This window comes from Leptodactylus fuscus, chromosome 4, assembly GCF_031893055.1.
Source record: "Leptodactylus fuscus isolate aLepFus1 chromosome 4, aLepFus1.hap2, whole genome shotgun sequence".
Taxonomy (NCBI): Eukaryota; Metazoa; Chordata; class Amphibia; order Anura; family Leptodactylidae; genus Leptodactylus; species Leptodactylus fuscus.
Window position 1 is genome coordinate 49,516,855 of NC_134268.1, and position 23,330 is coordinate 49,540,184.

Sequence of the window (23,330 nt, forward strand, 5' to 3'; positions counted from 1 at the left end):
TTCATGTACAATGTAACTTAATAAAAGTGCTTTTTAATTATTATTAGTTATTTCGAGAAAGTGTTTTCTCACAAAAATGTGATTTTGCGATTTAGGCAGTCATTGTAAAGGCCAACTGTTCTCTGTAAGGTCTATAATGAAAACAGATTTTCGGGAAAGTACTTTATGTTTGTGTCTAATGGCCAGGAACCGAGAGAGACATTTTAAAAACAGTGCAAATGATGTCTGAACAGCAGCAAATGTAAAAAGGGAAAAGATCTGGGATTAAAGAGCCCATCTGGCCTTCATAGAGCTTTCCCCAGAGGACGGCACTAACTTCTGCCTCGTATATTGTACACTGATGATAGACATAGCCCATGGCAAGAAGGCTGATTATAGGAAGCAAATGAACTTCTGTTCCAAGTCTCAAACTAAGACTTATGGTGTAACCATCCAAACACAAGACCCAAAACATTCAGGCGTTCCCAGAACCCAAGTGGATGGTTTTATGAGTACTTTGTTTTTTTTATAACAGTACCAAAAGGTTTGTTAGGAACACACATGCCCTTCTGTGTATCTTACAAACAGCATAACATCAAAGTTAGAAGAGTCCGGCAGTTTGTTATGTGGTATTTTAGCTTATTACAGAAATATACTATATAAATACATACACACACACACACACACACACACACACACATATATATATATGTGTATGTTTGTTAATGCTTACAAATAATATAAAATGTATGCATAAGAGAGAATCACTAGCTTAGTTTTCGTTTTTTTAACACAATTTAATTCATTTATATTTATTTATGTTACATATAATATATATATATATATATATATATTTTTTCTTTTTTTTTTTTGTAGATTGTGAGCCCCACATAGAGCTCACAATGTACATTTTTCACTATCAGTATGTCTTTTTTTGGAATATGGGATGGAAATCCATGCAAACACGGGGAGAACATACAAACTCCTTGCAGATGGTTTTTTGCCCTTGGTGGGATTTGAGCACCAGGACTCCAGCACTGCAAGGCTGCAGTGCTAACCACTTAGCCACCGTGTGGCCCCCTCATATAATATATATTTTCACGGTTATTTAATCATTTACTTATGTCTACTATATTATGACAGTTCTGCACCATATCAGCTTGTTATGTCAAGTTTAATAAAGTTTCATAGCTTGGAAGTTTTTGTGTTTTTGTAACTTTTTACAGTACTAATTATTTGACATAAGCCATAGCAGGTTGAAAAGATAAAGATATTATGAAGTTATTGTCTGTGAGTTTTGTGGTTGGTGTTCAACATGCTTTATTTCCTCATTTATATGTATATTCAGTTGTAATGAATATGAATAAGGATAACTGTAATGGGTGGTGGATCAGGCATCTAAATTGTAATGAATCCCTATATATATATATATATATATATATATATATATATATATATATATATATTTATTTATTTATGTGAATATTTTGCTAAGGATACTACATATACCTACGGGGTGTACCCAAATACTGTAGTTGATATGACAATGCCGTGTGCTGAGGATAGTATATAGTTCTGGCTCTAAGAACTTTGGAGGGAATTTATTAATAGCTTTGCTCCAGTTTTCTGCCAGTAATATGTAGCAACTCTGGGCTAATACTAATGTCTGCATACAGGTATAGGGGTATTTTGAGAGATGATATTCAGCATAACTGAACTTACTTACTTGTATAATAATACCTGCCTATTCTGAGATTTGGGTCTACTCACTGACAGCTATCATTGTATACACACTCATACAACAAAGGCTGTCTGTCACTGATGACACCGCCCACTGGACTCCTAAGCCAAGAATAAGCAGCAACGTAATGAATGTAAATTATACTGAATGTTTTCAGTACACAAAACAATATATCAATCTGATCACCTTCTATTGATACCCTGCCGCTTGCAGATCAGACTACATGATAGACATGACAGGCTCCCTAGCAGTCTGTGGATTTGTATGTGCATACTTTATAGCTATCAATGTACAGCATCTTTGAAGTGGGAATCGAAGTCATAGATTATAGTTGGTTTAGGGTAGTGAAGAGTTATCATAGGAATCCAAAAGTAAGATTAAGAGGTTGTCAAAGAATACCCATAGATTGTCCATGAGCTGTGTCTGTGTTTATGTCTTTGATAGAGATAGCAGATACAATTTGATATTTTTAATGAAAAGAATGGGTTAAAAAAGAAGCACTGGTTCTCAGCACTATAATAGTAAAAATAGTAATAATAATAATAATAATAATAATAATAATTAATAATAATGATAATCTTGTTTTGATGCTCCCTGTATGCCCACTGATCTCTACTCCCTGGTCCCACTAGACACACAGAAAACACACTGAGCCCATCAAGGACTAAAGCCAGTGATCCGCCGAGTAATAATTTTGTGTGTGTTTAGAGACCAATGGGGAACCCAGGCAGTGTTGGAATGCAAGTGGCATTATTTCTTATAACTCATTCTGAGTCAGTATATACCTATAATTATACTATGATGTAATCTGGGGAAATAAGGCAATGTTATTACATGGGTATGTTAAGGCTATATCATTATATCATTCTTCAGATAGGATGGCGTTAATGGCTTTTGGTATACATAGGTTATGGGAATCATTGACCAATCAGAAACAAATATGCGAGTCTGCAAACAGCTACAGTCTATTTGTAACCATTTGACATTCCATGCATTCTAATGTAAAGCCAGTGGATTCTACAGAATTTACAGCTAGAGGATACAAGGGAGACGGAGCCAAATGTAATACGGGCCTGTCCGGCATATGTGCAAACAGTGAAGCTTCTAATAATTGTGACATATGTTCTATAGTTACATAATGAAATTATGTCATGTGTGTGTATATATATATATATATATATATATATATATATATATATATGTCTTATGTCTGTGTGTATGTGTGTGTAACTGATATATATCTAACTAGTGTATAAATATTATATATATATATATATATATATATATATATATATACAGTATATATATATATATATATATGTATGGAATGCAATGAATCCTAACCTTTTTTGTGCTGTTCATTTGTTGCAATATATATATATATATATATATATATATATATATATATATATATATATAAATTCAACATAGTCCTTCACAACCATTGGGCGTCTCTGTGTTTCATCAATGAAATTGCATCATATAAAATGGGTTTTCTGTCCATATTAATTCGGTCATCGGGATTTCCCCCCTACTTGTCTATGTCAGGAATGGAGCAAACCTGTTGTTCCTGCCGACACATGGAGCCTATTGATGCCGCAGTCTGGGAGGTCCGCATGTATACACATTTCAGTAATTTGAAGCATTTTCTCCTTTCATTTCAGGGAGCAGTTTCACCACAGCATCAGTAATCTATGCAGGAAGCAATTCCCTCACAAATTCAACAGGATTTAATAGCTCCCAGCAGGTAAATGTTGGAGAAGAAAGGATATTTCTCTTGTACACAACAAGCCTCTTTTTCCCCTATTCCCTTTTCTTGTGTGTTCATACCTTAATAACTCCTAGGCCGTGACGTTGTCCTTCCAACCTCCAAGTGTTTCTCCATGCTGTGCTATAAATCCAGCCTTAATTCTATCGCTGACAGATGTGTTGCAGTAATGTTCTTATAATGTGGCGGAGAGGTACCATGTGTTTGGCCACCCCACATACAGTGCATTTGTGTTGCATTTGTATATCAAGCCATGTTAAATAGATACATTTGTGGCACACATAACGTCTTTCAGTCCCATACACTTATCTGTTACCATGTGCCAACAAGCCGGTCAATACCTTCCATGTGGGAAATATCATAAACATATGTTTGGACTTGAAATATTTTCTCTGAAGTAGCAACATGTTCAACAAACCCTGACTCGGTTACTTGTTTTGTCTCTTAGGAATATCCATCTTATCCCAACTTTGGCCAAGGTCAATATGCACAGTATTACAACAGTTCTCCATATCCATCACATTACATGACAAGTAGCAACACAAGCCCCACTATTCCCTCGACTACTGCAACATACCAGCTGCAAGAACCGCCATCTGGTGTCACGAGTCAGGCAGTCACAGATCCCTCCACAGGTAATTATTCTGCCATTTATCACAGGGTTGTGGTCATTTTGATCTATTTTTAATGGATTTCTGTTATCTGTGTGCCTAGATGTGTCTATCTATTAAAGGGAGTCTGTCAGCAGTAAATGGTTATAAGCCTAATCCCTGTGCCTTGTAGAGGTGATTCTAAACTTTACAAATAGCCCTGAAACCGAAGTCCAGGAAAGCTAAGACATGCCTCCAAAGCACTTGTCCCTTCATTTGCATGTGTATAAAATTTCAGTTTACATAAAAATGGGGCTCCAAAGCTGAGTAACAGTGGTATAGTTGGAAAGTTAGACAAGTGTACTGCTGACAGACTCTGCTTACACTTATTTGAATGGCATCTATGTTTTAAGTGTATTTAAAGGGAACCTGTCACATTGAAAATTCAGTGAATTCTGCAGAGTGCATATTATAGAGCTGGGGTAAGCAACATTTGGCACTCCAGCTCTTGTCATACTACAACTCCCAGCATGTATACTTGCTCTGCTGTTCTTGGAACTCCCATGGAAGTGAATGGAGCATGTTGGGAGTTGTAGTTTCACAGCAGCATTTGGAGTGCCGAAGGTTGCTGACCCCTGTTATAGAGCAAGAGGAGCTGTGAAAGATTCAGTAGAACTTTGAATTCATTGATCTAAACTTATGCTAATTCTCAACTTAAGGAGTCCACTGGGCGGTCCTACTTAGTGACTGACAGCTGTCTATGTATGTACACTCATTCAGTGTAGGTTGGCTGAGTAGAACCGCCCACTGGACTCCATAGACTAGAATGAGGGTTTGTCAAGCAATTTGATATTCTCCTAAATCTTTTCTCAATAATATACATTTGTTTGCTAGGCAACTCCTGCTCAAAAACATTCTGCCTGCATGTTCAGTGTGCTATGGTGAAGCTGGTTTCAAGCTCTGGTGGTGATCTTTTTAGTTTAGTGTTTGGGTAAATTAACAAATTCTGTCTAAAATTTACACAGTATATATTTATACAAGAAATTCTGAAGATACACCAACGTCAGCAGCTCACGTTGTGTGATAAATCTGGTGTACCTTGCAACAACTTGGACACTGTATTTCTTACCTACACCAGCTCTAAGGTTGGCTGCTTTTACATCTATCTTTGGTGCCTTTTACAAATACATAAGCCACAAAGGTTCTAGTGAGACTCAAAAAGCATCTTCGTTTTTGGATCAATTTGATTAATAAATCTGCTCAATTGTCCTCAATTGTGTCTTCGACTCTTCATGATTTTGATTGTTTTAGTAATGCCTGGTGTTCCTGGCTGTGTGCTTCATGTTGTCCCTTTTCCCTCTAGGATGATATTGGGGCTGATTTATCATAAATAATTTTTTATACCACTTTTTGGACTTTTTATTTACTACTGTAAATACTACTTACTACTTGTCTCACGATTGTTCAAAAATTTGTTGCAAATTCTGTAGGAGCATTTTTAAAGTTTAGATAGGAGTGGAATTTGCTTATGCAAAAATGTGAATTTTTAAAAATTCACATAAAGAGAATTGGGTGTAAACCTATGCACCATCTAAGCCATGCACACAAGAGTAAGACTGAGGCCTCATGTTGCGGAAACGGAGCCTTTTTGTTGCAGATTTTGTTGCATTTTTTTCCAGGACTGGATTCAGCAAAAGGTAGATCCATTAGAGCTTCGTATATATGTCCCATTCCTTTTGTAGCCATTCTTGACTTTGGCTAAAAAAACTGCAACAAAATCTGCAACAAAAGAAGCTGCGTTTCTGCATTGTGGGGCCTTAGCCTTACGCAGGGGCCAAACGGGAAAATCGCGTCATTTTACAATACTTGCAAAGCAAATTGGATTCATGCAAATCCCATGCCCATTTTGCGTAAAAAATTGCAGCACGGACACACTGCGGTTTCGAAAACCGTCGCGGTTTTGAAAATTGCAGCATGTCAATTATATCTACAGAAACGCTGGCGGCTTCCCCGTAGATATAATTGTAACAGAAAGTCCGTGGAGGAAAACTGGGTGAACTTTCTATTCAAAGCGCTGCGGGAAGAACTACAATGTGTTCCCACTGCGGTTGTTCCTGCAGCGCTTAAGCGCGGCGTTTCCGGCCCGTGGGTCCTTAGCCTAATGGTGCAAAATAGGGGAAAAGTCATCAGAATTCTTGTAAGCAACAATAAATTGACCTAATTGTTTTTTTGGTTTTTTTGCAAGAGTTGTTCAATAATAGCAATTTTATAAGATTGATCATATTATCATAGTCTTTATGATTCTGAACGCTGAGTAACATGGCTTATATTGGTGTAATATTGTATGCAGACCATTAACTATTAATAATGCTTGTGGTTGACTTTCTGCATGTATCAGATAGAACATCCAGCCATTGTTTAGTTTATGATAGTCTTTGGGTCTCTTACAAAAATATGGCTTCAGATTCCAGTCCTTAATGGAACGGAAAGGTTCCATCTGATGCTTAGGTTGGCTAGCAGGTATAGTCTATGAATACTATGTGTTGGTACTCAGCAGGGATCTGTGTTCATTCTACTTGTAAATGTGAGCGCAGCTGCAGAGCTGCTATTAAGACACAAGTGTACTGGGTTTTGGTGCCCAGATTGGTCGTTTTATCAGGAAACAGAGCTTGTAAAAGGAGGTTAACACCCGGCTCCAAGTCACGAGGAACAGCTGACTGGGTCCTGGTTTTATGTTCCCGACACCATGCTGGCTGCCACTTGTAACTCAGTTATTCCTTATAGCAGGGAGTCTTGAAAGCTGGCTTAGCTCTTTCTTAGGAGCTAGTGGTAAGTATATTATATGCCGTGTGATTCCAAACACAGCAGGGGAGAAACTAAGTCTTTGTTTGCTCTTTTAGGTAATGGTAGGTGTTGGAGATCTCTCTTTCCTTATAAAAGTGACCACATGTGTAGGACAGACAGGATTTTGTCTTTTATTGTCGTTCTATACTTATTCACTGACACACTTTTCTAAAGGAAGACTACGACTTTGTATCATAGGATCTGTGAAAAGTCAACTCCCCGATGTAGTCGTATAAAATAATAACAGCAATATTTGTTTTAGAGAATCATGACGTCTACTGTAAATTTCCATTTGTTCTCATAAAAACTATAGTGATCAGAGAGCTGACCGTCTTCTATGTTTATAACATTTTTCATCAAATTCTAGCGGGTCGGTTACTTTTTCCACTGATTGGTGAACCTCAGATATTTATTCTAGTCTCGCAATGTTGTGTTCCATACAAAGCAAACAACATTCTTCTGTGTGATGATAGGGCTGCCTTCGTTTTTAAAGATGTGCAAAATACGATCTCCCTCAATAATCAGATTCCGTAATTGCGCCTTAGTCACAATCTGGTGTTCATTAAAACGGTTCCTTCGCAAATAAATTTACTTTTTATATGGAAATTGGAAATTTGGAAAAGAGATAAAACACTTTATTAGTAATCCAAGCCATTATGAATCATTAGGGATATATCTGCTTGTTAGGTGCAGAACAAAGTTGACCACACACTGTACTAATGTTTTCTTAACAGATACAGTATATGCCAAGAAGCCATAACATCTAATATTGTAGGTTCCATTCATTCATCTAAAGCCAATGTGACCTATCGGGGCTTGGGCTCCACGAGACCTTTGAAGGTGTTCGTTAGTATCTTGCATCAATACATTAGTAGCAGATACTTTAAAGTTGCAGCCCCACGTTGCGGAAACACAGATTTTGTTGCAGATTTTGCTGGGGTTTTTTGAGCCAAATTCAAGAGTGGATTGAGCAGAAGGGAGAACTTCCTATATATCTCCCATTTGTCGTGTAGACATTCTTGGCTTTGGCTCAAAAATTGGAGCAAAATTTGCAACAAAAAAAGCTGTGTTTCTTTAATGTGGGACTTTAGCCTATGGCTGAGGCCCCACATTGCAAAAATGCAGCTTTTTTTGTTGCAGATGTTCATTCCACTCCTGGCTTTGACTCAAAAAACTGCAGCAAAATATGCAACAAAAGAAAAAACTGCATTTCCGCAGTGTGGGGCCTTAGTGTTTTCTAAGCTAAAAAGATAGGTCATCAATATCAGACTGGTAGGAGCCTGACACTGGGCACCTCCACTGATCGACTGTTGTCAGAGAATGGAGCAAGAAGCAGACAGCTCTGATCTATGTGTAGTGGCTAGATAATTTTATTGCATAGCAGCTCCCATTCACTTAAATGGATCTAAGCTGACGTTCAGCCACTACACAGAAAACAGGACTGTCTGCTTCCTGCTCCATTTTCTGTGTAACAGTTGTAGTGTTAGACTCATGCCAATCTGATATTGTTGACTTATTCCTTAGGATAGGTCATCAATATTTTAGGCTTGTAAATCCCCTTTGAAAGACTATCACCGGGGTGACGTATATTAAATCAGCAATGCAGTTAGATAGGCCCAGCTCACCTGAATGTAATGTATTCCCCATGTTCCCCAAATTTCACAATATGCAAAAGAGAAGTGGGAACACAAGAACACAGGGCCAGGCAAGTTTTCAGTACAGCTCCCTGGTCCTGTCACACAACGAAGGAAGTAGGAAGGAGAGTACATTAGAGCAGTGTGGAGCAACTGAGCAGCCATCATTGTGAAATAAATTAATATCTCAGCCACAGAGGCATGAATTTTCACAGACAAAAAGATGTTACATTCAGATGAGCCTGACCTAATCTGTGTTTCTGGTTTAATATATTTCACCCTATGACAGACTCCCTTTAAAGGGGATTATCAGGCCAAAAATATTGCTGACTTGTCCTATGGATAAGTCAACAATATCAGACACCCAGCACCCCCACCAATCACCTGTGGTGACAGGCTCCCTTTAAGCCCCGTCAGTTGCAAGGCTCAGTAAACGATTATGAACTCTTTGTCTTGGGTCTTAAACCATACATGAACAATTTTGCATTGAGACAGAGCCTATTATCCACTGAAAGAGACTATCGCCATCAAGAAATACTGTGGCTATGACGGAGTGTACTTGGACTGTGGCAATATTTAGCTAGGTGGTATATATCACAGTAATAGCCACATCAATGCCAGAACTCAAAGTTTCCTAGTAAAACATCCTTCCTTCACCTTGTGCATCCTGGTGCTCTCCCTTCCTCCAACGCCGTACATTATTTAAAAGAAAATATGCTTATTCAAGCCGTTTTCTTCTATTATTCTGTGATCAAATACTGATGTTCAAATGTTCATTGTAGGCACTTTTGGTGATCTAGCTGTCACAACATCGACAAGTTTCTTTGACCCTTCCATATCTCCGTTTTCTGTGCCCAACATTTCAACTTTAAGGCCTGATGTGCCATTACATTAAGATAATGTACGTTATTCACTTTCACTCTCAGCTGATCCGGTTATCCTGTAGGTTAGAAAGAACATTAAAAAGTTGTTGCCCAAATAATCCCAGCAAGGGCTGGTCTTAGGTCACCGATGTTGTGCGTATATCAGATGCTAAGAAAGGTTCCCTATTTTTTCTTTGAGGAAAAGGTTGGGTCATTTTGAGGTGAACTGATGTCATCTGTCCAACATTGGGTCATAGCAGTTCTAGAATGAATCCCGTTTTTCTTGTGATTTGTTGTTTCCTTCATATTCTTGAACGGACAAACATCTGCTATCGATTAAGAACATAATTATCAATAATTGTCCTTCTGTATATGATCATTTATAATACTTAAGGCTGAAGTTCCACGTTGCAAAAAATGCTATGTACCAGTACCAGCAAAGTGCATGGGATTCTGGGTAATTCTATCTTTAGTTCTAGAATATATGAAATCTTTGTATCAATTGAATTTGAAGAAAGTCAGTTCAGAGTTCTCATTCCTTGTGAGCGCTGTTTGTAGCAGTCTCTGCACAGGACGGTACATGTTTGTGGTCCAGTTGGCTGTGAAAAACGTACATTCCTTTATAAGTAGTAAGGAGGTAGTCTGGGAATGAGACTCTCGTGGGTTGAAAGTTTTCTCATTCCGTTTTGCAAGGTCTTAAAGTAAAACGTATGTTAGTAGAGGAGGCCACTTTCCATGTCTGGAGAGAAAACACTGCTCAAAGGTTATTTTATATAACATGTGAGCCACAGGTGGATATACAAGAGAATAACTGTGAGAGATATATGACACATGTGTTTATTCTTCTCTAATCTGATGGGCATATTTAGTTCCAGTTTGATCCAGGGGTTGTGTACATCCATTAGTGATGTCATCCAAATGCACTGTGTGGTGGAAGTTAGGTTTCTCATTTTTTATTAGGTTTTTTTGCTTGGGAATGTTTATGCTGATCAGATAATAAACAGATGTCATTGTGATGGATCCAATGATCATTACCAATTAGATATAGTGATTGGAGCAAAAAAAATTGTATTTTAGCATTGAAAACGAGGGCATTGCTAAACATAGTGTATCATGGGTAACCTTATGACTTGGCATGATTGTGTCTGAGATGGCCAAAAAGAAAAATAATGTCTTCCTTAGGCCTGGATCACATCTGTGTTCGGTATTACATTTGGGGAGTCCGCTTGGGGACCCCCTGAAGGGTATACCTAACGCATTGGCAAGCGGTGAGCAATGAATGCACACGGACCCCATAGGCTATAAAGGGACCCGTATGTTTTCCGCGCGGTGAATGCACAAGTCATGCGGAGAGGAAAGTAGTTTGTGAAGTACTTTTGTCTCCGCATGTTCTGTGCAGACACCATGCGGAAAACACACGGACCCCATTATAGTCTATGGGGTCCATGTGCTTTCATAAGCTCACCACTTGTCACTGCATTCGGTTTTCCATTCGGGGGGTCAAATGGAATACTGAACGCAGATGTGAACCAGGCCATATCTACCTTGACAACAAAAGGATAGGACAAGTTAAACAAACAGCCTGGTCCTTATTTATCCTGATATCTACTATCAAGGAATAACAGTGCAAAAGAGTGTCTCTATTTTATTCTACAATATTTACTAAAGAGGTTTCCAGGAGTTTTTTTTTTATTATTGATGGCCTATCGGTAAGATCGATTAGGAAGTCCCCGCCCGGATCAGATGTTTGGAACGATTATGATACTACACATTGCACAGACTTAGAAGCAGACAGCTCTGGTCCCTGTACAATGGAAGTCAATGGGATCTGAGCTGAGGTTATAGTTCCTAGCTGAATACATTTTATAGTATGAGCATTGCAAGTAGCTCTGAACTTTTTGGGGTTCTTGGTACCCCCTGGCCCAATGATCAGATGTTTTTAAAATTCCTGGATAAGAATATATATTCATAGTTTCATATTGATGAATATTCATGAAATGCATGGATGTCATATTTGTATGTATGTATGGTACTTTGTGACTTCCTCGGATTATTACATATAGAGCAGCACTTATACAATATTTATATAGAATCTACATAGGGTACAAGTAGCATATGTGCAGCCTCAATACAGTAGATATAGATAAACTATATACCACCATGGCCATGAGAATATACTGCTATGGGGAAGATCTTGCCATGAGCACGTTGGATACTTGTACGGAGAGATATGTATATAGCAACAATGACAGAAAAGCATCAAAAACCAGGCAGAATCAGACTTGGTGATAACGCTATGAAGAGGTTTACTAACTTTTAAAGTCTTATAAAATGTACTGTGATATTTTAATTCCTAGATATTATGTTGCTCTCTATTTTGCATCAGCAATTCATGGTGTATTTACTGCTCAAGCGTTTTATTGTAGAAGCCAGATGTGCAGTGTTGGTAACTGGGAATTTATGACTTGACCATGTTACTGTAAATCAGCTTCTGTTCACTTGATCTGGGAGCTAAGCTGCAGTAACTCAATCCAGCCACTACACAAGAAATGGAGCTGTCTGCTTCCTGCTCTATTGTCTGTGTATCCGCTGCTGAGAACAGCTGAACAGTGGAGGTGCCCAGTACTGTACCCACACTGATCTGATATTGTGGACCTGATCTTAGAGTAGGGAGTAGGTCAGTATAATTTATTTTCCTATGACATGCATCGTATATTTGGAAGTCCAGTTGGCTATGGCTTACATTTCTGTAATTTTTACTTTTCTGATAACTCTCCTATGTCTGCCTTCCTTTGTATTAGTAAAGGGTTTTGGCAATCCTCCGTTCTTCACTCCTGTAATGTGATCGTCTGAACTTTGCAGCGAGGGGGGAAAAGCTTACTGTGCCTCTCATGAATATTCAGAGGCAATCATCTGACGACAACAGGAAGCCTGGCATTCTCCGTCCTCACTGCAAAATTCCACATTATTAATACTGACAAAGTTGCATAACATTTAGGAGACAGACTATTTTAAAGACCAGACTGATTTTTCAGGGAGCCTTAGGAGCACATACCAGCAGAGATTAGAAGTCAGTAGTAGAGCTATTATTGACATTGGGAGCTGTCAGGCCTTAAAGTCAGACCAAGACTTATTCACTGTGTTTGTCGCCTACGTTCACTATCTAGCGTGGACATGGTGCTGATATATCCTCCAAATGTCTTCATAGCCTGATATGTTCTTATACTTCAATTTTTATGCCTGGGTAAAATGTAATTTTTCATTAAAATTTATGTCATGTAAATAAAATTATTGTCTCATTCCTGTTTTTAACAGAATACAGCATCATCCATAGTCCATCCACACCTATTAAAGATTCAGATTCTGAGCGATTACGGCGGGCGTCAGATGGAAAATCTCGTGGACGAGGTCGAAGAAACAATAACCCTTCCCCACCTCCAGACTCTGACCTTGAAGTATGTAATACAGTAACCTGAGTCCAATACAAATAATTATTTTCCCAGTAGGATCCATTAAACATTAGTCACATTGGTGGTTCCTTCGAAAATTTACACTGCTAATGTTTTGCAATTTTTTTCTTTTTATTTAATTTTTACTGACAGTTTTCATTCAGTTCAAAATCAATGAACTCACTATTTGTATAAGAGTATGCAGAATATGGATGTTGGCACTCGAAAAATACTACTTAATTTTTTTTCTAATTTTTATTATTACTGTTTTTGAGGAGCAGGATGAAAGTGTACAAAGATTGGGAGAAATTCTATTAACTCTTAATATAATTATTATTATTTTTAAATTAATATTATTATTATTATTATTATTATTATGATTATTATATTATTATTATTAGTAGTAGTATTATATTTTATTATTAATATTATTTATTATAAAATATAATTATTGCGCATCAATTACATACAATGTTTTTCTCTTTTTTTAACATTTCTGAATTTTCTGTTTATTTTTCAGAGAGTATTTATTTGGGATTTGGATGAGACGATCATTGTCTTCCATTCCTTATTGACGGGATCCTATGCAAATAGATATGGAAGGGTGAGTAAGACCGCAGATTTTTTTCATTCTGGTATTTAGATTGAAGGGAAGGCTAGTCGCATACTTTGTGTGTCCTAACAGCTGTAGCTCATTGAGTTTCATGTATGTATTGTACAGAGCATTCAGTTTTTTTTAAAGATATTTTCATGCATCTTTGATACACATGTATTAATATTGCAGGCAGTGCACAAATTTGATATGAAACTTTAGCGCTACAAAAACTAACCATACATGTAAGGGCGGGGTCACATCTGCACCCTGGTCTCCACTTTCAGTTTCCATCTTCTGCCCAAGAAACTGGACAGGAGACGGAAACCGGCAGTCATTATTCAAACCCATTCATTAGACTGGGTTTGCAAAGTGTCCGCCCGTGAGCGTTTTATGGTCTCCGCGACAAAACCGTTTTTCTTTTTTTAACCGGACACAAAGTTGGACATGCAGGACTTTGTGTACGGTTAAAAAAAAAAATGGTTTTGTCGTGGACACCACAAAAAGCTCACGGGCGCATACGGTCTGCAGGTTTCCATCTCCTGTCGGCAGAAGACGCAAAACTGAAAGCGAAGACCGGGGCGCAGATGTGAACACGCCCTCAGACTATACTAGTTAGACCCAATAATTTATTTTGGTCATGATTTAGACTGTGTGAGAGCTTCCCTATTAAGGCCGATGTTGGGTAAAGAGAGTTTAGGCATCTTGTGCCCATCCTATGTTCCCATGGAAGATAAGCTGCTGTCATAAATATGTTCACATAACTGAGAGTTCATGTTTACAGTGAAGTTGGAGGAGACAGCTGTCAGTTGAATAACTATTGTATCATATATGTCCAACTTAAGTCGAAGGCTAAATGGTGCCATTGGCCACCATACTGAAATTTCCATAGATAAGTATGAAGTAAGACAATTTGTGTTATTGAAGGGCTTGTCTGGCATGTATTAAATAAATAGATAAAAGCAGAATTGACACTCGCCTCATAAGCTCCACCACTTGTGTTATGACACTTTCTGGGACTCCAGGCACACACGGGAAGTAACTGTTCCGCCATTCACTGGGTGTGGTGGGTCACCATTGTGACCACTAACTGGTTGAGCTGTCATTTCCTATAAGTTGAGATAAGTTCAAGAAGAAAGTCCAGCAGGGGACTCAGTAAGCATCAGAACAGGAGTTGCAAGGGAATGGCGAGGTAGCAATTTTTTTGAATAATAGAGTTACAGGAATTAAATTTTTGGTAAAGATAAGATGATCCAGGGATTTATACCGATTGCCAAAGTTGAAGTCAGGAGTTTTTGCCCTGACACAGGTCAATTGGCATGTGCCTCATTGTTTGTTTTTTTTGGTCTTCCTCTGGATCATCACTGTAGCATTATAGGCTGGACATAATGGACCTTTGACTTCATCCAACCTCATCTACTATGTTATTATTTTAACATTGGTCCTATTTGGCTGATTCCTCATATAGAAACTTTTTTGAGTTGAAAATGACTAAGAATCCAATCTATTTAATGGTTGTTTAAAATTATCATAATGTATGTTACTAAAATGTTTGGATTTTACCAATGAAATACTGCTTGATCAATCTTTCTGGATCAGTATAACAATTGTAGACTTTATTTCACCATCATCTGAGCAAAACGTATTTCAATAAATTGTTTCCTAGTTCTTAGGTTTCATTTGGAACCTAATGTAACAGTCTGATGTAACGGTCAAAAAATCTTTAACTATGTTGAACTCCATGTTGGTTATATATTTACTCCTTGTATATTTAATCCCCATTAAAAATTAGTAACCGCAGATTACAAGTAGAAAATTAATCCTTAAAAAAAATTCTATTCTCCAATTTTTTGAAAATTTCTGATTCTGATTGGAACTTGGCAAATTGTTTCCACCATCATTAATAACTATAAAATTCACGTTGATAAATTGTAGAAATATGTGAGTGCTTATACCTTGGCAAATCACCATTTATCAATGTTGGTCTTCTCAAGTAGTATTTACAGAGTAATTGTAGTCGAAAAGCTTGAACAAACCTAGGGGGGAGTTTTTTGACCTGCAATTTTCCTATAATGAAGACAGGGATCGTATATTAAAGCCGGAGTATGTTTGATAAAAGCTAGTAATTTAGATGTTAGAGCTCATTTGTATGAGGCAAGGCCTACACATTTCAGAGAGGACATGACTCTATACTCTTTCTTTAAGAACAATAGCCCGGGGCTGGGGAATGAATGGCACAAAAGGTCAATTAGCCTACCAATAATAATGTGTGCTTTTAGTGAAAGGGGGGCGGAGATGGGAAGGTGATTCTCTTCTTATCTCATTAGACACTACTTATTTTACCTAATGCATCAGCAATCTTCACATTAGAGGTAATTGCTACTGTTCTACAGCCAGAGTAGATGAAAGATAGCAATTTTTAGTCGCTAGCTATATATGTAGTTGCCATGACAAAGTAAGCCTGGATTCTGTACTTGATTTCCTGGAGACAGTACATTCGTCATGATAGCGGATGAAAACTGTATTGTTTAAATGTAGTTGTCTTGGCAAAAGCCTCTGTAAATTGAGTAAAATGGAAATTGTAGTTCTGAAACTGATCTAACTAGGAAAAATCCAGTGTGTGGGGCTCGCCATAGGAAGCCAATTCCCAAAAGATCCCATCATGAAACAGAATAAATTAAGCCTTTAACTGGCAGGGCTTCATCCTTTCCCTTATTGAATAAAGATGAACACTTAGCAATGCTGTGCATGCATGTTCATGAGGAGGTCAAGGGAGAATACTCCCAGTTCAATGAACATTTGGCCAACAACTATGGACCATAGGAGGATCAGAGGATTGTCTGGTGGACCAATGTAGGAGATACACATTAGACAGCAGTACGTTGATGATTGAAGGGTCCTTCTACCCACATAGCTATATACAATTTAGACCATATTGGGCATTACAGTTGTTGAAACCAGTCATACGTATTCAGGGACATGGAGTGAATGAAAAACAATGTGAACCATGTGGAAAGATTGAATGTGAACCAACAACATGGCCAATTTTTTTTCTTGCTCTTGATGTATACAATGATAATGCAAAAGAAGACTACCGTCTATGAAGCTGCCTTTAATCACTTGTAGAAAGGGTTAATTCAACAATATTTTATCCCGTCCCTTTCCATTGTGTGATCTAGGCTCACTAAAGTAAATGAATGGGTCCATGGAGACAAGGAAGGCACACAGACATTATCCATGTGCCATCCATGCCATTCAACCTCGGACTCTATTGTGTGCGTGAGGTCTTACTGATAATCTGTCATGTCAACAAAAAGTATAAAGAAATAAAAAGTGGACATACATAAGGTTCTGTACGGATGGATCCTCATAATGATTTCCTTTACTGCACCCAAGGAACCCCAGTAAACATGGTTATCAACACTTTCATTTTATTATGTTGGGACGGTTTTTAGTCATTTGTTACGATCCTTATAGGCTACTGATTTGTATTACAGATGGTTAGATTTTTCATATAGATACTAACAATACTTATGTGCTTTTCACTTTAAAGATAAGAAATTCACCTATAGGCTGTCCTTTATTCTTGTCCATATTTCATGAAATCTGAGCTATTTTCTTTTCATACTTCTCGTCCTAAGCCAGCTGTTGCTTGTAGACTAGTTTGGGAAGATAAATTATGCCAACAACTCATTCAGAGTCCTGATAGATAGAGACAGGTGCACAAACATTGATGCTTGAAATAAGCAGCGAAACTTTTCTTACTCTCCGTTGGCGAACATTTTTGGAACTGAAATAATTTCACTTTGCAAAGATTCTAAATTTTAACAGAAGTATAGAAATATTACCATGTTATTGATAGACTGCAGATCAGCCATATCTTATTACGAGATCTCTAACTAGTTTAGTTGACTGGAATTTACATACCAGGTTCTAGTTCCCTAATAGTATATATACTAGTTATCTTATATTCTTGTTTTTCCCCCAGCTTTCCAGTATATTGTACATAATATTAGATGACATTATGAAGTACAATTTGTCCATAAAAAATAAGCCCTAATGCAATTTTCTGAATGAAAAAATATAAAATGTATCATCTTGGAATGTGGGGAAGAAAAAAAAGCAAAAAAACAAAATTTGGGGGTTAAAGGGTTGTTGCACGCATGAACATATCATCTATCCACATAAATGCTGGGATGGGACCCCTATCAGTAGGTAGTTTTTATACCTCCAATTAAGATGAAAGGCATGGCAATGCAACATACAACTCCTCCCTACCACTGCTGATGGGGAGAGAGGCCCCCCATTCTACAGATTTGTAAGGGTCCCACCAATCTTACGTTCAATAGGTGGTAACACATTTTAAAACAGGATTAATATTAGGGAGCATTCACACGGAGTAACTTGGCACTGATTCTGATGCGATAAATAAAGCCTCCCATTGACTTCAATGGGTTCCGTTTTCCGCACAGAACCCACTGAAATCAATGAGAGGCTTTTTTCCCATTGAGTTCAATGGGTTCCTCGCAGACAACGGAATCCATTGAAGTCAATGGGAGGCTTTATTTCCGTGTGGATTCTGACGTGAGTTATCACATCAGAATCAGCGCCAAATTACTCAGTGTGAATGCCCCCTTAGTGACAAAATGTAAACAGTGAAAAATTGCAACAGTAAAAAAGTCAAATAGGAATAAACTTAACCTATCCAAAAAAAAATGTTTATAGGTTCAGTCTATTACCGTATATACTCGAGTATAAGCCGACCCGAATATAAGCCGAGACCACTAATTTTACCACAAAAAACTGGGAAAACTTATTGACTCGAGTATAAGCCAAGGGGGGAAATGCAGCAGCTACTGGAAAATTTAAAAAATTAAAATGGTCGGAGTTTTTGGGTGCTGGGGAAAGGGGAGGGGGTGTTTTGGTTGTCTGTCTGCCCCTTCGCTGAGCTTGAGGACTGGTTTTTTTTTTCCCCCACTTGGAATTCAACCTGGCTGAATATAGGGTATCTGCAGTGCTCCCATTAACCCCTTCCTGACGGAACAGGAGCACTGGAAATACCCTATATACAGTAGACCGGGTACTTTCAGACACAGGGATACCTAATGTGTATGTATTCACACAGTCATTTTCTACTTTTATATGTATTCTAGGGAAAGGAGGGATGTAGAACCTTTATTTACTTTATTTTTTTTTTTTTATTTTAAAGTTTCTTTTTTTCACTATTTTATGGGCTATTCTATACATTGATATTGTGGCTGGCCATAGACCCCCCTCCCCCCTCAAAAAAAAATAAATATTTTTTTTTTTTGCTTGACTCGAGTATAAGCCAAGGGGGGCTATTTCAGCACGAAATCTGTGCTGAAAAATTCAGCTTATACTCGAGTATATATATATTTTACAGCAAGACTTCAGCATATATTCATTAACAATAAGGTGCTATCACTTGGATGTAAAGAGCGTCTTTAAAAAAGCAAATTCACACGAACTAATATTTTCTCATCATAAAAGTTGTATTTCTTAAATATGTCGGAAGCCTTTTGCCAAATACATAATGTAACAAATATATGTAACGATCAATGCATATGTTCCATGTATAAAATCATGAAAATGTTATACAAATGAAAACAAGACAGACATCTGCATTATATTTAGAAACCACGGCTTTGGACACTGTGTTTTATTTTATTAGCTCAGCAAGGAGCCAGTTGATACGGCAATTTCTTCAGAGAACATAAAGTGTGTTATACGTTAATCGCAAATAAAAGGCCTTACGTCTTTGTGGGTGGCCTGACTCACATAACATCAGTGATTCTCTACAGATATTTTTTAGGTCACTGATTTACTTGGAATATCAGTAACTTATGAAGTGAATTTGATTATGATGGTATCGACTGCCTAAATATGAATACATTCCATAATAATAATAAAACATTTCATCAGTGCTTCTATAAATCCTTGTATACCGTTGTTTTATTAGATATTTTTATTACATATTTTAGTTTTTCATCTATATTTTATAATAGTAGACATAATTTATTAGCACGATATTAAAGTTTAAAATATGTGAATATAGTCCTAGCAATAATTCTTATGAAGCTCCTGGGCCCCAATGCAAAATCTATATATTATAGTTATAAGAGTCTTCAAGTTGCAGCTCTTTACTTTTTCCCACATACTGTAGGGAAATATTGTAGTACTCTGGTCACCCCAACTATATAGTACTAATCTCCTTATACTGGGAAGAGACATCTTATGGGCCCACTAAGACAGCTGGGCCTGGGTGCAACTGCACCCTCTGCACCCCTCAAGTTTCACACTTTTCTGGAGTGTTGCTGTAAATCTATAGATAAAATTATTTTGTAGCACTGTAAAAGATTGCAGCGCAGTCCAGTCTAGAAGAAAGTCTTAGGGCCCCTTCACATGGCGTAAGCGCTCGGCTCATTCCAAGCCGTACATGCGAGCGCTTCTAAACACTTCCCATTCACTTCAATGGGAGCGCGCGTAAAGCCGGCTTTACGCGCGCTCCCATTGAAGTGAATGGAAAGTGTTTGGAAGCGCTCACGTCTACGGCTCGGAATGAACCGAGCGCTTACGCCGTGTGAAGGGGCCCTAAGTTAATACAGGAGCACTCATTCAGGACCCTCATTTATTGGAGAGTGGAGAGCCCAATACATCTTCCCTTTAAATGGACTGTCATAATATGTATCTCTCCAGTTCTTTTTTCCCTATGGTTCACATTAAACAATAGATGATATAACATAGAGGTTGAACCCCATGATCATAATGTTATGACATAACATATGAGTTTGCATAAAATGGGAATACCCAGTTTAGATTATGTATTTAGGATTTTGAGTCTCGGTAGGTATCTCAGCAACAGTCAATGGAAAAGAAACATCTAGACATATCCCACATATGGATCAGAATCATAGAAATCAGAATATAATCTTAATCCGAAAGTAATGTATCTCTTTTTATTTGTCATACTTGTCCTCATATGTATGCTTTAGCATAGGTCTTCTGGGGTTAAAGGAGTCATCTGGTAAACAATAAAGGGGATGTGCCACCACCTCTGTGGAATGTAGAATGTCACGTCCCTTCCAAGGCTATATTCATGTCCTCTGGATAAGTTATCAATACTGTCATAAGGATAGGCTATCGATTTATAGACCTGGATGACTCCTTTAAGATAACTTTGAAAAATAACTGCGGAATAATTGAATTCATAAACTCAAGAATCACTTTCATTTTTATCCCTAAAGGATCCACCAACATCTGTGTCACTTGGACTTCGCATGGAGGAAATGATTTTCAATTTGGCAGACACTCACTTGTTCTTCAATGATTTAGAAGTAAGTACAAAATATTGATTGATATATTTTTGGCAGTTTATTGGTATTATCTGATAAAAAAAAAAAAAAGGATTTCAGCATAATATGAGTGTGTATATATGTATAGTATGCAATGTCTCTTGGTTCCCAAGGCAGGGGCCCAAAAATGTCCACCTTCATCGATTTTTTTTCACTTATATGTAATTTCTGTGACCAATAGTGTGGATATAGCGAAATTTCATGATACCGTGAAAAACATCCAAATATTAATAATACCACTACTACTTATTCTAGCTATTTGTCTACATTTATCTGTAAAATGGAATCCTTGTTGTTTCAGATTGTGTTCAGGTCCTTTACGTAAGGTGGACAAGGTTAGCCGTACAAGGTTAGCTGATGGGCGGTAGTTTTTTTTAGTTTATTTATATAGCCATGTAATCTTTAAAAATGGATGTCATAAAGTTTATTTAGTGAACTCATATCATTGTGATACTAGAAATAGTTTCTTAAGGTGTCTGATAAGTAAAATTACGAGCAGTTTGAGCAGCAATTGGTTCATCTATGGTGGAAGCTGGACTGAACTGTTGGAAATGTTAAATATGGAAACAAAACTTTTGTGATACTTGTCAAATCTTGTAGCAAGTAACTTATATTGTGAATAAAAAGGATAATGTAGATTCGGGCAATGGCAGAGTATTAAAATATGCAAATTATCTCCATTCCAAAAAAATAAAGCTAAGCTTTACCACTTGACTAGGGTTATTGGCTAAGCAAGACATCCATCCGTAGGCAACTTTCCATTGGCAGTACAGAGATGGGTATTGGCTGGCGGAATATGATGCTAACTTTAATTAATGGTACTATCTAGGTGGTTTCTTCCTTTTGGAACAGAGCTAACTTGCATACCCCCTTTCCAAGGAGCTCCCTATATACATTGAAGCTCCAGAATGACAATCGCTTCCCCTCCAAAGCTGATAGTACAAGTAAATTGGCCTTGCCCCTGTACATCAAATACTGTCAACAGAATTGGTAACGTATCACACAACTCTACAACTCTGAGTCCTAAGAAACAGGGAGAGCCCCAAGACTGATGGCTGAGTCATACCTAGAAGTTTCTGGGCCCTGATGCAAAATCTCTAGCTGAGCCCCCACTTACCATGTACTATCTATAATACGAGTGTCTTATTAAGCTGTAATGAAACCTTTGCCCCCCATAGCCTCCAGGATCAGGTAGCAACTACTACCCTTGCATCCCCTATAGCTATGACCCTGGCTGTTGGGAATGGCTTCCTTTACCGGTTAGCACTCTGGACATTCATTGGATTCCATCCAATGGACATCCGACAGATATACTAATCTGAAGAAGCTCAATCCACTTCCGAGGTGCTTATAATATTTTCTATCTATATCTTAGTAGTGGAGAAACTGTCATAGCCAAGTTCTACGTCAGTATTTGTGCTGAGACGTTGGTAATTGAGTTATAAAAAAAATTAACACGATTAAATTTAGAAAAAATTTTTTAGATCTCGTTCTACCCATTTGGGGATTCCTTACTTGCCTGTAGGTACAGAATGATGGGCATATTACCCCAACGAGCTCATTTAATTAAGGAAACTGCTTTCTGCCCTACTTTCACTGGAGCGCCTTACACAAACCACATTCAGTTTCACCAGGATATAGACAGCTGTTTATTTAAAGCCTGACTGTTAAGCAAGCTTGTGGCACGGCTGCCAACAGGCATTAATCATCAAGATGCTGTTTCACTGGATTTTGGAAATGTATGTTATTTCAGACAGGAGAAGGAATCTGAAAGGTTCGGAATACATCTTCTCCTGATCAAAGTTAATTGGCAGCAATTGGCCTCTAAATATTCCCTGATGTTTCCTTCTCCAAAATCAGGAGAAATGCACCTTATTTAATGGATGAGCCAAAATCATTTAAAAATGCCAGTATGTGACAGGCTTCCAGTGTGGTTTCTTCCACATCTGTCCTGTATTTCCAATCCTTTTCATCTCAAGAAAAACTCCTCGCAGATGAACTGGCAAATTATCTCGCAATCAAATAATTTACATGCGCTTTATTTTTCTTACATTCCAGAGCAAAGTATTCCTTCTGCTCCGGAGTCCAAATTATTAGGAATTATTTTATGTCACATTCATTTTTAGGTTCCCCCCCCTTATGTTTATCTAGGGAAATATAAACTCATCTTTCTTGGGTTTGGGCATCTGGCATGACATTATTTCTGCCTTTTTTCGACTTCTGTTTAATTTTCAATTATTATACTTAAATCTGTAATAAGACTGCCAGGACGAGTTACAGAAAATGTAAAAGGTCCATTTAAAGAGTTAAATTGAAATAGTAATTCTTACAAAAAATGATGCTGTCAGAAACGATTTAGGAAAAGCCACAATTAATTACGATGATAGTATCCTTACGAGGTAACCTGCGTATGTAGATGCTAGGTCTGACGTTGGTGCCAGTTCAAACAAGACATTTTGGCTGTCAAGCATGGCTTTTGCTGTATAGTTGACTAGCC

General features: G+C 37.7%; 1 protein-coding gene across 9 annotated transcripts in view; it reads left to right on the top strand.

The window, feature by feature from the left end:
- Window positions 1-23,330, top strand: part of EYA1 (EYA transcriptional coactivator and phosphatase 1) — an 89,772-nt gene that overhangs the window by 36,222 nt on the left and 30,220 nt on the right. For all 9 annotated transcript variants that reach the window (XM_075270421.1, XM_075270424.1, XM_075270423.1 and 6 more), the window contains 5 exons: window positions 3,385-3,467; window positions 3,937-4,123; window positions 12,735-12,874; window positions 13,389-13,472; window positions 20,726-20,815. In XM_075270421.1, coding sequence (XP_075126522.1) covers window positions 3,385-3,467; window positions 3,937-4,123; window positions 12,735-12,874; window positions 13,389-13,472; window positions 20,726-20,815 — 584 coding nt within the window. The remainder of the gene's footprint in view (window positions 1-3,384; window positions 3,468-3,936; window positions 4,124-12,734; window positions 12,875-13,388; window positions 13,473-20,725; window positions 20,816-23,330) is intronic.